Raw genomic sequence first — 12,732 nt, forward strand, 5'->3', positions numbered from 1 at the left:
ACAGCACAGTGGTACAGAAGGGATGAAGACAGCACAGTGGTACAGAAGGGATGAGGACAGCACAGTGGTACAGAAGGGATGAGGACAGCACAGTGGTACAGAGGGGATGAGGACAGCACAGTGGTACAGAAGGGATGAGGACAGAGGACGGATGAGGCTGAGCATCTGCGCCATGACGCAGACCAGGTCTGGGCCGTGATATATTGTGACCCCCCCACTCCCCCCTCCCCGCCCACCATCCAGGGGCTGAGTGTATCTGTAGCACTCTCAGAGACAGGAAATCAAAAATAAATCGCAGAGAGCTTTATCTTGATCTTGGAGGCCACATAGCATTATTGCGGTCGCTTGTTAGCAGGACAGAACCAACTGCCTCCGCTGTAGAATGTTGGAATAGAAATGCGTACTGACACTTCCACTGTGTAAACAAGCCACATAGGTCAGAACCCATAGGAAAACGGTTATTGTCTTTCATCATGGTTATAGTTAGGCCTATAACCTGTAGCATATAATATAGCGTACAGTAATAATGTAACGTTTAATGTAAATGTTTATCCTGTTACACCTAATCAAGCTTAAACACAATCTTCAGGTTGGAAACATCAAAATCTGAAAGTGAAAAACAAAATGACCCTGGAGTCTGACGCAGTTTCCTGCCACATACATTGGTTTTGTCTTTTTCCATCTGTTATCTGTTATTTGTGTGAATAAGACACAGTATCGAAGATGCCACTCGAAATTTAAATCGAAAAATTTAAATTTCACTTGTCTTTCACACAAGACACCAATACACCTTAGCAAAGTGAACGTTTTAAATAGTTTAATATTATATTCTCAGGAAGTGCACTAGTTTTTAAGATTATTCAAATTTTAGGTTGAGCTTCGTCTTTAAATTATTGTGATTTTCCATTTGAGTTTGTCTGGTAAGGCCATAACGTGCGTCAAAGCTGTGCAGGCCTGTTTTTGTTAGACAGCGATACAACACGTCGAATATGATGGCTTATCGTTACGCGAGCCAGCATGTCTCATCCCGCCAGTCCAAGACTCGCGCAGGTATTCAAGCCCCGGCCTTTGACATAAAGTTCCTCCCCTCTCACTTCTAACTGGCTGTTTCCGTGCCGACAGGTGGAATGGATTTATTTTCACGGTTGTATCACGCAGCTAACGGGAGGTAAGCTAACTGTGGCTGTCCAGAGTAGAGAAGTGTTCCATAAATGTCAGGTAGCTATACCTCTAACAGGAGTACACAACCTTATCTGCTCGGTCTTGGCAGCTTGAATGCCGTGGCATTTGTACACCACAAATGTTAATTTATGCTCTGCCATGTCAAGTTATATTTTTTATATATATAATGTGTGTGCGTGCAGGTGTTTGTGCGTGTGTGTGTTTATGTCTGTGTGTTTGCGTGTTGGTGTGTTTATATGTGTATTTGTGTGTGTGAGTCCAAGAGATCGATGGATAATGTCTGTGAAGTTTTGTACAAGAGACCCAGAAGTTAAGAAGTCACACAGAGGGCATCTATGACTTATCTAACGCATTCTCCTTCTCTCTTTCTGCAGGTGTTAAAAGACGTCGCATGATCACGATAGCTGCTGTTCATATTCTAATGCTTCTGGTTGTGTTCCGAGTGAGAAGAGAGCAGGCTCAGCAGAGAGGTGTGCTGTGTCAAATCTCACTGTCTCATCTCTCCTGACTCAACCCTAGTCTGTGTTTGTTTAGAAATGCCTCGTTCTGCCTCATCCCTTCCTGTCTGCTCCCCCTGACCTCTGACCCCTGCGCTGACACCATCATGAATAATTTAGACGGCCCAGCCAATGAAAAAGAAATGAGGAAGATACGGGTTCCGACATGTTTTATAAGTGTGTGTCGTTGGGTCATGCTAACTGCCTGGCTGCCTGGACACAGGAAACAGGAAACATCGGCTCTCGGCAACCCTTAATGCCGTTTACCTGAGGCAGGGTGACCTCATGTTCGTACTGTGGAGGTTTCTGTGGAGATGACACCATTTAGATGAGATATTGTTAGTGAAGCCAGCTTCATGCGATAGAGAACATTCTAGTCTTTCAGGATCCTGATTTTGCGAGCAGACGCCCAAAGCCTTTCCTTTATTAGCTTGATGTGTCATATAATCTCTGAATGGCTCGTCTCTTCTTTTCTCTTCTTGTTTGTTCCACCCCAGGTTAGCCCAGTCCTTTTGTGAAGGTTCAGGCCGGGTCTGGAAGAGGACACATCCTGGGATCGGTGGTGTTGCCTGGAGAGAAGACGCCACAGAAATGAAACGTGATTGGGATCTGATATTCATGCGCTGCAACAGTCCTTCAGTGAGTTGCAGCCTTGGGTGCGTGCTAGCCCTGTGTGCGCACACACACACACCTCTGCACACACACCTGCGTGCACACGCTCGTGCACACGCTCTCTCTCACACACACACACACACACTTAGACACGCTCACTCACAAACACTCTCACACACACATACTCTCTCTCACACAAACACAGGGAACATCTAAATGTCAGATGAAGGATTGTTTCTGCTGTAAGCAGTATTCAGGATATTTTCACCAGACACCACAGTACTTAACATCCACATCTCCTTATCGATATTGATATTAAACCAATATGGAGTTAAAGAATCGATCACTCTGTAGCTGTGCGATTTAACACTGCATGGAAATGTGTTGATACTTGTCTAACTGTACCTGGATTAGCATGCATTTACAATTGTGTATTTTCTAATTCTGTAGTAAGATGACATCAGAGAGTAGGATGACCGCAGCCTTGCTCGTGGTCATGATCACAGCGTAGAGAGAGTAGCGTGCTAGTAGCGTGCTTTTGCATTGACAAATGACCACTGAAACACAACTGGAACGATGCACTTCTGATCTCACAGTTTCTGCTGTTCACTTTCTAAATTTGTATGTCACTTTGGATAAAAGTATCTGCAGAGTTACGGTAAGATAATGAAGGCAATGTACCTTTAGTTCTGTTTTGAAACACCTTTGAAGAGATTAACACTTAAAACCTTTTCTAAAGTGACAGTGATTAAAAAAAAATAGCCATGAATGGTATCAAACTCAGTAATGACAGACATTTCTTTCAGATTTTATTACAAATATTTTTCAACCAGTAATAAACTGTTTGTTTAAATGTATGTAGGTGTCACTGCTCTGATTCCCAGCATTGTCTCAGGGTCCTGCAGAAAAGACCTGCTGTAGTTCAGACAGTCTGGAGGAATGTATACACACAGTTTATAGGACATTTTAGACACACTTATTAAACATATAAAACAATGCCAAAAATGGTAGCTTGCTCGGAGGGGGAACAGGAGATGGAGGGCAGAGGGCTGGATGGAAGGTAGTGCGGTCGTGAGTGAAATAGAGGGAACGGGGGGGGGGGGGGCAGGAGAAGATAGGATGAGCGAGACGATGGGGGGGACGGGGGGACGGGACGCAGAAGTGCCTGGTTGCTCTTAAGGGAAAGTGCCAGCAGTGTGCATCTCACAGTCAGCACACAAACAAATACACACACAGCAGGTCACACGGAGGGAGGCTCCGAGATTCATTATCAACGCACCCCTCCGTGGTCTCGGACGCCCCGGAACACCACAGGGTAAGGAGCACTCGTGCAGAACCGCCTCACTGACATATTTATGGCGTTAAGCGCTGAGAGTTTCACACTGTGCCCCGTCTTCTCCAAGGATCCGGTCTCTCTCTAGAAATAGACCCAGTTCCCCCATATAGAACATCCCATGACCTGTGGCAGACTGATCAACAGCATTGTGCCACAACCAAGGCAAACATGGCGTCTCAAACTCGCTTAGTCATTACAGCCCGTGGCCACAAACAGCCCTGAGTGGAGCCGTCACTTTTGGAAGTCCATCGTTCTCTCTCTCTCTCGATTTTCACACTCTCGGTCCCATCTCTCTCCATCCGTGTGGCTCTGATATCTCTACCTCATCTAAACCTCTTTCTCCTGACAAAAATCTGAAAAACAAATGGTACATCGTTTTCCCGTTGTTGTGCTCCGAGACTGCTGTGTTCCGTCTGCTGTCATGTGTGCTTGGGTGTTCCATACGTGAGAATGCTGTGTGTGTGTGTGTGTGCTGCATGTCTGTGGTTGTAAGTGTGTGTGGGTTTGTGTCTTCATACAGTAAAAAAAGAAAAAAAAAGGTATATGTCATGATAAATAAGGATGTGGTTCCACTGTGACTATTGGTGCTCTTTGGCAGTGATGTGTGTGTGTGTCCGTGTGTGTGTGTGCAGGTTGCAGTGCTCCGGGTCCCAGGTTTGCAGAGCAGGAGGTCATTGTGAGCAGTCGCTGTGCATAGGTCAAAGTTCAAAGTTCACAGTGTAAAGGTGAAACCCCCCCAGGTAGTTACAGGGGGAGGGGCTATCACCATTCGGACCTGTAGACTCCGCCCCCGCACGTTGATCCCAAAATACCTGAAAGGGAAAACAAGAATATCATTTAAATCATCAACAAATGAATACATGATCAGAACAAAACACGAGGACATCAGTTACATTGTTAACCGATAAGTTCTGATCTAGAAGCTGTTTTCCTGCTCTCTGCTCAGTGGGGGACCTGCAGATGGGTGCCAGGTCGTTGTGCTCTTGACTGGGGCGCCCTCTGCTGCTCGGAAGGAGCACCAGACCCTCCGTTTAGAATGCAGAAGAACCGAGTCAGTTTGTGTGTGGTGTGTGTGTGTGTGCCGGTGTGTACCTGTGTGTGTGTGTGTGTGTGCGTAAGACCCACCAAAGTGTGTGTGGCTGTGCATATGCGTGTTAGACTCACCTCAGTGAATGTGTGTGCGTGTGTGTAAGGTCCATCTTAGTGTGTGTGTGAGACTCGCCTCAGTGAGTGAGTGTGTGTGTGTGTTTAAGACTCGCCTCAGTGAGTGAGTGAGTGAGTGAGTGTGTGTGTGTGTGTGTGTGTGTATAAGACTCACCTCAGTGTGAGTGTGTGTGTCTTAAAGCACCGCCCGTCTCTCATAGTCTGGGCAGAAGGTGGAGGGTCAGTGCTGCTGAGAACAGCAGACTAGCAGAGGCTGAGGAGGTCTTGGGAGCCTGTGAAAACAACAACAGTTAGAGCTGTGCACTTGGGGTCCTTGATTCTTTGTTGGACTACATGTGGCAAGGTGTCATGGTGTTGCTCATCAGTATGGCTTCCTCCCTCACTTGCCCACTGCTGGGATCAAACCAGATATTGATATCATCAACAAAGACAACAGCCACAACCAAACACATCCTACCATGTTTTTCACTTCCGTTTGTGGGATTGCACCAGTGACTCCATATGAATGCAGCCTGCACTCAAATGATTGACCCACCACACACACGCACACGCACGCACACATTCACACACACCAGCTAAAGATATAGTGATGCTTTGTTAATGAACCTCTGTGCTATATATACACATGGACATCTGTTGCTCCAGTGCATCATGGTCACTTCAAGACTCAGCCTGAACAACACAGCTCTATATGCAGAGGAGGCATGTGTAAGTGTGCACCCATGCCCGAAGACAGGGGGGGCTTTGGGTCGTTCGAACAACCCCCCTCCCTTCTCCTCACTGTCAAAAGTCCAGATATATATATTTGACCTAAATAAGGGGAAAAACTGCAAAAAGGTCCACTCCTTTTGTAAACTCCCCCTTCACTAGGCTGGCTTCGGACCTGGTGCGTGTATATGTATGTTAGTGTACATGTGAGTGTGTGTGTGTGTGTGTGTGTGTTTGTATGTGCGCATGTATATACTGTATATGTGTTTGTTATATAACCTACCCTAGACCCGGCCACAGTTGTTATGGTTGTGACCTCGAACTCTTCATCCACCACTTCCGGTTCCTGGTCCTCCTCTTCCTCGCTGTCACTCAGGAACTTGTCCAGTTCCTCGTTGCTGCTGTTGCCTGCGGGAGGTAGGGTCAGAGGTAACGGTTCAGCTCAGGACATAGAGGTCAAGGTTAGGGTCAGGAGTTATGTTGTGCTCGATGGTCATAGTTACAGTTAGGAATAAACTCTATAAACAGTGTAGCAAATAATGTCTTATCATGTACAGTATGTCCTATTGAATATTATGATTCAAGGGTTAAAAGTTAAGGACAGGGTTACACTCTATAGCAGGGGTCCCTAAATGTTTTTCTGCGAGGGCCAGATAATTTTTCCTATCTTTAATGTGGGGCTGGGTCGGTCTGTAACATTTACATTTAGTCATTTAGCAGACGCTCTTATCCAGAGCGACTTACAGTAAGTACAGGGTCATTCCCCCTGAGGCAAGTAGGGTGAAGTACCTTGCTCAAGGACACAACGTAATTTTTCACGGCCTGAATCGAACCGGCAACCTTCTGATTAATAGCCCATATCCCTAACCGCTCAGCCATCTGACTCCACAGAAAATTACATGGGCTGGAGTGACTACCAGTATTATTGTGAGATTTATTATGATTTCAAATGTATTTATTTTTCTAGATCAGTTTATTATTGAACGATTGAACGTAATATTGAATGTACCATTCTGTTGGTGGCTGAATCTAACAAATAATTTGTTTACGTTGATAATTATAGTTAATACCTAAGGGAAATTTTTGTTTGAAAGCCTTCATTATCAAATACAGATATGATATGAATAACACATATAGGCCTATTTAAAAAATAAAATGTCAAAATATGTCTCTGACATTGTTCAGAGGGCCGGTCCAAATGTGTGGGCGGGCCATGTTCGGCCCGTGGACCGTAGTTTGGGGACCCCTGGTCTATAGTATAGGGTATGGATAGCTGATATATAGAGGTTTTGGACCTACTGTAGAAGCTGTAGTCGAAGGTGGCGTTGTAATCTCCATAGTCCTGCGTGGTCATGTCATAGTCCTGGTCCTCCTCACCTGCACACACACACACACACATCCCCATTACACATAGTCCACACACACACACAGACTGGGTCAGTGGGTCACAGTGGGTCCTCAACCTCCAGTAAGACTGTGTTGTGTGTGTGTGGTGTGGGTGAGAGTGTGTGTATGTGTGTATGCATGTGTGTGTGTGTGTTAGTGTGTGTGTGTGTGTGTGTGTGTGTTAGTGTGTGTGGGATGTGGTCTGGTGCTACCACATGGGAGTGCTACCAGATAGACTGAAAGAAGTGAAGAGAGCAGTTTTGTATCTGTGAGTCACTCTGAACAGGAAATTGAAGCAATATGTCTTCATGAAGCAGTCCTCCCACTGTTATATCAGCCCCGAATGACAGCCAATCAGCACTGCCCTCGCCCAGGTCATCTGATCACTGGAACGGACCAATATGTAGGAGTTTGCGACTCGTGATTCCTATCGGGTCAGAGATGAGACTGATGTATCAGTCTCCCTCTCTCCCTCTCTCCCTCTTTCCCTCTCTCCCTCCCTCCCTCCCTCTCTCTCTCTCTCTCTCTCTCTCTCTCTCTCTCTCTCTCTCTCTCTCTCTCTCTCTGTCCATTAGTCAGCAGCTGTTTGTCCGTCCGTGGAGGTCAGAGGTCACAGCACTGGGCAGGAAGTGAAAGGTCTCGTCCTCAGACAGCACCAATCAGAAGCCCTCAGCTGAGACAGACAGCTCTAGTTTCATCAAAACAAGCTTAACCAGATCAGTCTGGATTTGACAGACAAACATAGAGACAACAATAGTCTAGTCAGGTCAAGTCAATTTATTTAAAAGCCACGTTTAAAAACAACCAATTCTGAACAGTGCTGTACAAAGTTGTGCACCAAATAAAAATAAGACGTGTGTGACATGTGTCAGTCAGTCAGTCTGCAGTCAGCCAGCCACCCAGACAGTCTGTCAGTCTGCAGTCAGCCAGCCACCCAGAAAGTCAGTCTGTCAATGGGTTATGGTGGAGATGGCGGCAGGTGCTAAACTACAGGGTGAGACTAAACACATAGTTTTTCCACTCAACATGAAATAACCCACAGAGTGAAAACAGGGAAATGATTACAGTCAGTAGGGGTCTACACACACACACACATACATTTACACGCTCTCACTCACTCTCACACACACACACACACACACTCAGGCTGTTGCGAACCATTTAATGCCATGTAGACAGGGCATGATTTGCTTCTTCTATAAAAAAAAAACGGAATTTGGCAACCAGCCAGTCAGCAAGCTCAGTAATAAGGCAGTAAGTCAGTCAGCATATCCAGTAATCATCCAGAAAATCCAGTAACCAGCCAGTCAGACAGCAAACTCAGTAATCAGCCTGCAAGTCCAGTAATCACGCGCTCTACCACTGAGTTATACCCACCCCTTGTATCTCCATCGTAATGTTGTTTAGGTTTTTACCAATAGCCCAAAGGGTTCTGTGACGTAAACCAGACAGTATTTAGAAAGGGGCCCAGCACTGTATAGATGACATGGTGAGGGAACCTCCACAAACTGACTCATGGTTGTGGTTAGGGTTCAGGGCTGCACTCTGAGGTGAACATGTTCACACATACTTTTGCTGGAGAGCAGCTTTCATCACCCCCCCCCCCCTCCCCGCAGGTTACTTTAATAAAGTCACACAAGCTTGTCAAAACACCATCACAAATGTTCCTCTCCCTCCTTCTCTACCTCTCTTCTTCCTTTCTTCTCTGCTCTTCTCTCCTCCCCCACTCTCTCACTAGTGTTTGGGCCTATGCTTGTTCTGCTCCTCTGTGTTTCATTAGAACATGATTGCTTACTGGCTTGTCGGCTTGAGAAATCTACTTCTGGGTGACCGCCAACTCTATAGAACCTTACCCTGTGGGAGCCTGAACACTGGCGACTCCACATTCCTGTCAGGACATTCCCAACGGAACATTCTACATGGAAACTTCCAGTATGAATATTCTCAGCTTAACATTCGAACCTGAACATCCCAGCTGTAACATTCGACTGGAACGTTGGGATCGGAATATCTGCCTTCCAATTCCCCACCAGGCCGAAGGACAACGCTTGTGTGGCTGACAAGAAAGAAGTCAAGCGACACACGGTAGGGAGAGACCAGCATTAATGCAGCTTGTGTGCAGGATGTGTCTGGACAAGTTCATCCCTCTCTTATCAATCTCCTCTCTGCCTGTAGAGGTTTCCAGTGTGTTGTTCCAGTGTGTCAGTCAGCCCGTGTCTCAGCCCTGGTCCCACTAAGGAGAGCTGACTGGCAGCCACGTGAAGCCAGCATGGGTCCTGACCTCAACTACAGCCCCACGGTGGCACACTTACTGCAGCCGGACTACAACACAGAAACAAACGGGGATTAGTTGGAGTTGTGTCTTAACATCCTCCAAGTCCTCCTTATGTCTCCTGGTCTCTCTTCCTCGGTGGTCTTTCCTCCACCTGGTCTCTCCGCCTAGTCTCTCTACCTCTGTGGTCTTTCCTGGTCTCTCTTCCTCCTGGTCTCTCTTCCTAGTCTCTCTTCGTCTGTGGTCTCTCCTGGTCTCTCCTCCTGGTTTCTCCTCGGGTCTCTCATGTTACCATGTTCTTCAGAGCAGCACATGGTTTTCATTCAGGGGCTGAGGGGCCTGCATGGTTAACAAGCTGGAGGACTGACAGACACAAGAGAGCCTGGGAATGGAGGTGCTACCCACTCTCTCTCTCTCTCTCTCTCTCTCTCTCTCTCCCTCTCTTTCTCTCTCACTCTCTCTCTCCCTCTCTTTCTCTCTCTCTCTCTCTCTCCCCCACTCTCTCTTTCTCTCCCTCTCTTTCTCTCTCTCTCTCTCTCTCACTCTCTCCCTCTCTTTCTTTCCTCTCTCTCTCTCTCTCTCTCTCTCTCTCTCTCTCTCTCTCTCTCTCTCTCTCTCTCTCTCTCTCTCTCTCTCTCTCTCTCTCTCCCCCACTCTCTCTCTCTCTCTATCTCTCTCCCTCTCTCTCACAGTCTCTTGCTATCCCTTGCTCTACCTCTCTCCCTCTCCCTCACAGTCTCTTTCTCTTGCTCTCTCTCTCTTCCTTGCTCTCCCTCTCCCTCATCTCTCTCCCCTATGCTTCTCTCCTCCTTCCGTCTAATGTTTGCCTTCTCCCTTTCCATCCCACACCTTTGTTCAGTTTTTGCAGTCCTTATCTCCCCCACTCTTCCTTTTACTCATGCTGTGTTTCTCTCAGGAATCCTGTTCACCGGGGGTGGCAAGAGAGGAAGGATAGAGAGGGTGAGTGGAGAGGGGGGAGGTTAGAGAGGGAGGGAGGGAAGGAGGAGGGGGTTAGAGAAGTAAAGAAGTGAGGAGGGGGAAAGGAGAGATGAGAAGATGGGAATGTTAGAGAAAAGAGGAGAGGACAAGGATATCCTGACAGAGCATGCTCCTCTAACAAACATGTCAACATGAAACAGCTGGCCAGCGACTGACCGCAACCAGCCGGTTCCACCTCCCGGCTTCTCCTGGGAGCTAGAGAGGAACCACGGATCGCCAATGGTTCCCTCGAGGTTCCCTGCACCATGCAGTACCTGCTGAACCTGGAAAACCTAGAACCAAGTTCTGAACTGTACAGTTTTGTGTGTGTGTGTGTGTGTGTGTGAGAGTGTGTGCGTGTGCATGTATGTGTGCTTGTTCAGACATACAGCCTCTGTCTGGAAAACAAACTTTCTGCTCTCTAGATCAACTGGTCTGACAGATGATGTCCATCTTATGGGCATTAGATCAGTGCAAACCAAAACTCAACAACAGAAAACACACACCTGCTCTGTGCTCCAACACACACACACCACGCACAGACACACACATTTATACACAAAAATAAAGTCCAGTGTTAGCCAACACCAACAGGCTCAGTGTCTCTAGCTTCAAATTGTTTCAATTTCCCTCCTTGTCCTTCTCTCCTTGACACACACACACACAGACACACACCTAGGGTACTCACCGTAGCAGAGAGGCAGCAGGAGCAGAGCGTTGGCCAGGCAGAGGAGCAGGCTGAGCCTGGCCATAGTACTCCTAGTGTGTGTGTGTGTGTGTGTGTGTGGGTGAGGAGAGAGGGAAGTGCTCAGACCGCAAACTGAGCCCTGAATGAATGTGCCGAGCGTTCGTGGGTGCGTGTGTGTGTGTGTGAGGACAGGGAGCGAGGGGAGAGAGGAGGGGAAAGAAGGGATTGTGTTCCCGGGAGAGGAGGTCCTTCACTGTCCCCCTCCCTCCTCCTCCTCCCCTCCTCCTCCTCCTCCTCCTCTCCATGCGTGTGTGTCCCCGGCCAAAGGGGTTTGAGTGCCAAACATGCCCAAACACTCCCCACGCTCCCACAGAATCCGTAGTGAACGGTTTGACGTGCGATAAGCCGATTGGAGCCCAGGTCCTAATGAGGGGAGGCTCTGTGCGTCTGTGAGAGGGGGTGGGGGATTAGTGTACATTAAGCTGATTTTGAGTCATTTATGACTTTTCACCAACAGTGACTGAGGCTGGGACTGGGATTGGGATTGGGGTCATTCTGTAAAACTGACCTCATTCTGGAGTGCCGATCACGAGAGGAGAGGAAAGGAGGAGAGGAGTGGAGTGGGGAGAAGAGGAGATGTAGAAAGGGTGCTGGTCAGTGACTTGACAGATCACTAGTTCACCAGAGGATTATAGTAAATCGACTCCCACTCCACACTCACTACCGTGAGAACCTACACTGGAGACGAGGTCCAAGATATTGTGACATGCGGCTGACAAAATAGTTATGTAGTCATAGGATGGCAGAGTAACAATGGCCTGCCAACACACACTCACACACACACACCAACCCACCCATACAAGCCACAACAATGCATATCCTTCATCCATATTTGGTCTTCAGTGCCGTGTGCTCATCCCAGTGTGAAAGCTGCTACTCTGTCTCCCTCTCCCCCCTCCCCCCCCCCCCCCCCCCCCTCTCTCTCTCCCTCTCTCTCTCTTCTTCTCTCTCTCTCTCTCTCTCTCTCTCTCTCTCTCTCTCTCTCTCTCTCCTCCTCTCTCCTCTCTCTCTCTCTCTCTCTCTGTCTCTGTCTCTCTCCCTCTCTCTCTCTCTCTCCCTCTCTCTCCCTCTCCCCCTCTCTCTCTCTCTCTCTCTCTCTCTCTCTCTCTCCCTCTCCCCCCCCCCCCCCCCCTCTCTCTCTCTCTCTCTCTCTCTATTGTGAGGAGCCAGAGGAGGAAGTGATGTCTTTGCCAGATGCCAGATGTTCAGCAGTTTTTACATGAGAGAGGAGGGGGTGCAGGACGTTCCCCATCTTCTCTCAGTAGGGGAGAGGGGCTGGGGAGGGGGGGTTAAATTACGCCCTGTGAGGAAGGGGAGTGGGGCAACGGAAGGAACGTGGGGGGGGTGCATAAGTTATGCCCCCTCCCCGTTCTCACAACCTTTGTAAGGTTTTCAGGGTTGGGTGGGGGGGAGGGGGGGGGTGGACTTTCCTGAAGTTGCAAATAGAAAGGTCTTATCTGGGGATGATTGTTGTAAATGACAGGCTGTCTCTACTACTGAGCTGTGTGCGTGTGTGTGTGTGTGTGTGTGTGTGAAGGAGAGTGATTGTGTGTGCGTGCGAGAGAGAGAGAGAGAGAGAGAGAGAGAGAGAGAGAGCTTGTGTGTATGTGTCAAAGTGTTTGTGTGATTATGTGTGTGTGTGTGTGTGTGTGTGTGTGATTATGTGTGATTCTCTGTGTGGGTGGGTGTGTGTGTGTGTGTGTGTGGGTGTGGGTGTGGGTGTGTGTGTGATTCTGTGTGTGGGTGTGTGCCATTGTAAGAATGTGTGTGTGTGAGCTCAGCTGTGAGATTATGGAGACTTGGCCTGTTCTCTGTAACCAACCCTTGATAGCAGTACCCTGGGAGAAAC

General features: G+C 48.0%; 1 protein-coding gene across 1 annotated transcript; it reads right to left on the reverse strand.

Annotated features, from left to right (window-relative positions):
• Positions 1-3,083: 3,083 nt before the first annotated feature.
• Positions 3,084-11,058, reverse strand: si:ch211-191i18.2 (uncharacterized protein LOC564095 homolog). The gene is made up of 5 exons (XM_047019897.1): positions 10,824-11,058; positions 6,799-6,876; positions 5,783-5,907; positions 4,946-5,063; positions 3,084-4,439 (listed from the first exon to the last, which is right to left on the reverse strand). Exons 1-4 carry the CDS (start codon positions 10,885-10,887, stop codon positions 4,986-4,988), a joined length of 345 nt encoding a protein of 114 aa, XP_046875853.1. The 5' UTR covers positions 10,888-11,058; the 3' UTR covers positions 3,084-4,439; positions 4,946-4,985.
• Between the last annotated feature and the right edge of the window lie 1,674 nt (positions 11,059-12,732).

This window comes from Hypomesus transpacificus, chromosome 4 (assembly GCF_021917145.1).
Source record: "Hypomesus transpacificus isolate Combined female chromosome 4, fHypTra1, whole genome shotgun sequence".
Classification (NCBI taxonomy): Eukaryota; Metazoa; Chordata; class Actinopteri; order Osmeriformes; family Osmeridae; genus Hypomesus; species Hypomesus transpacificus.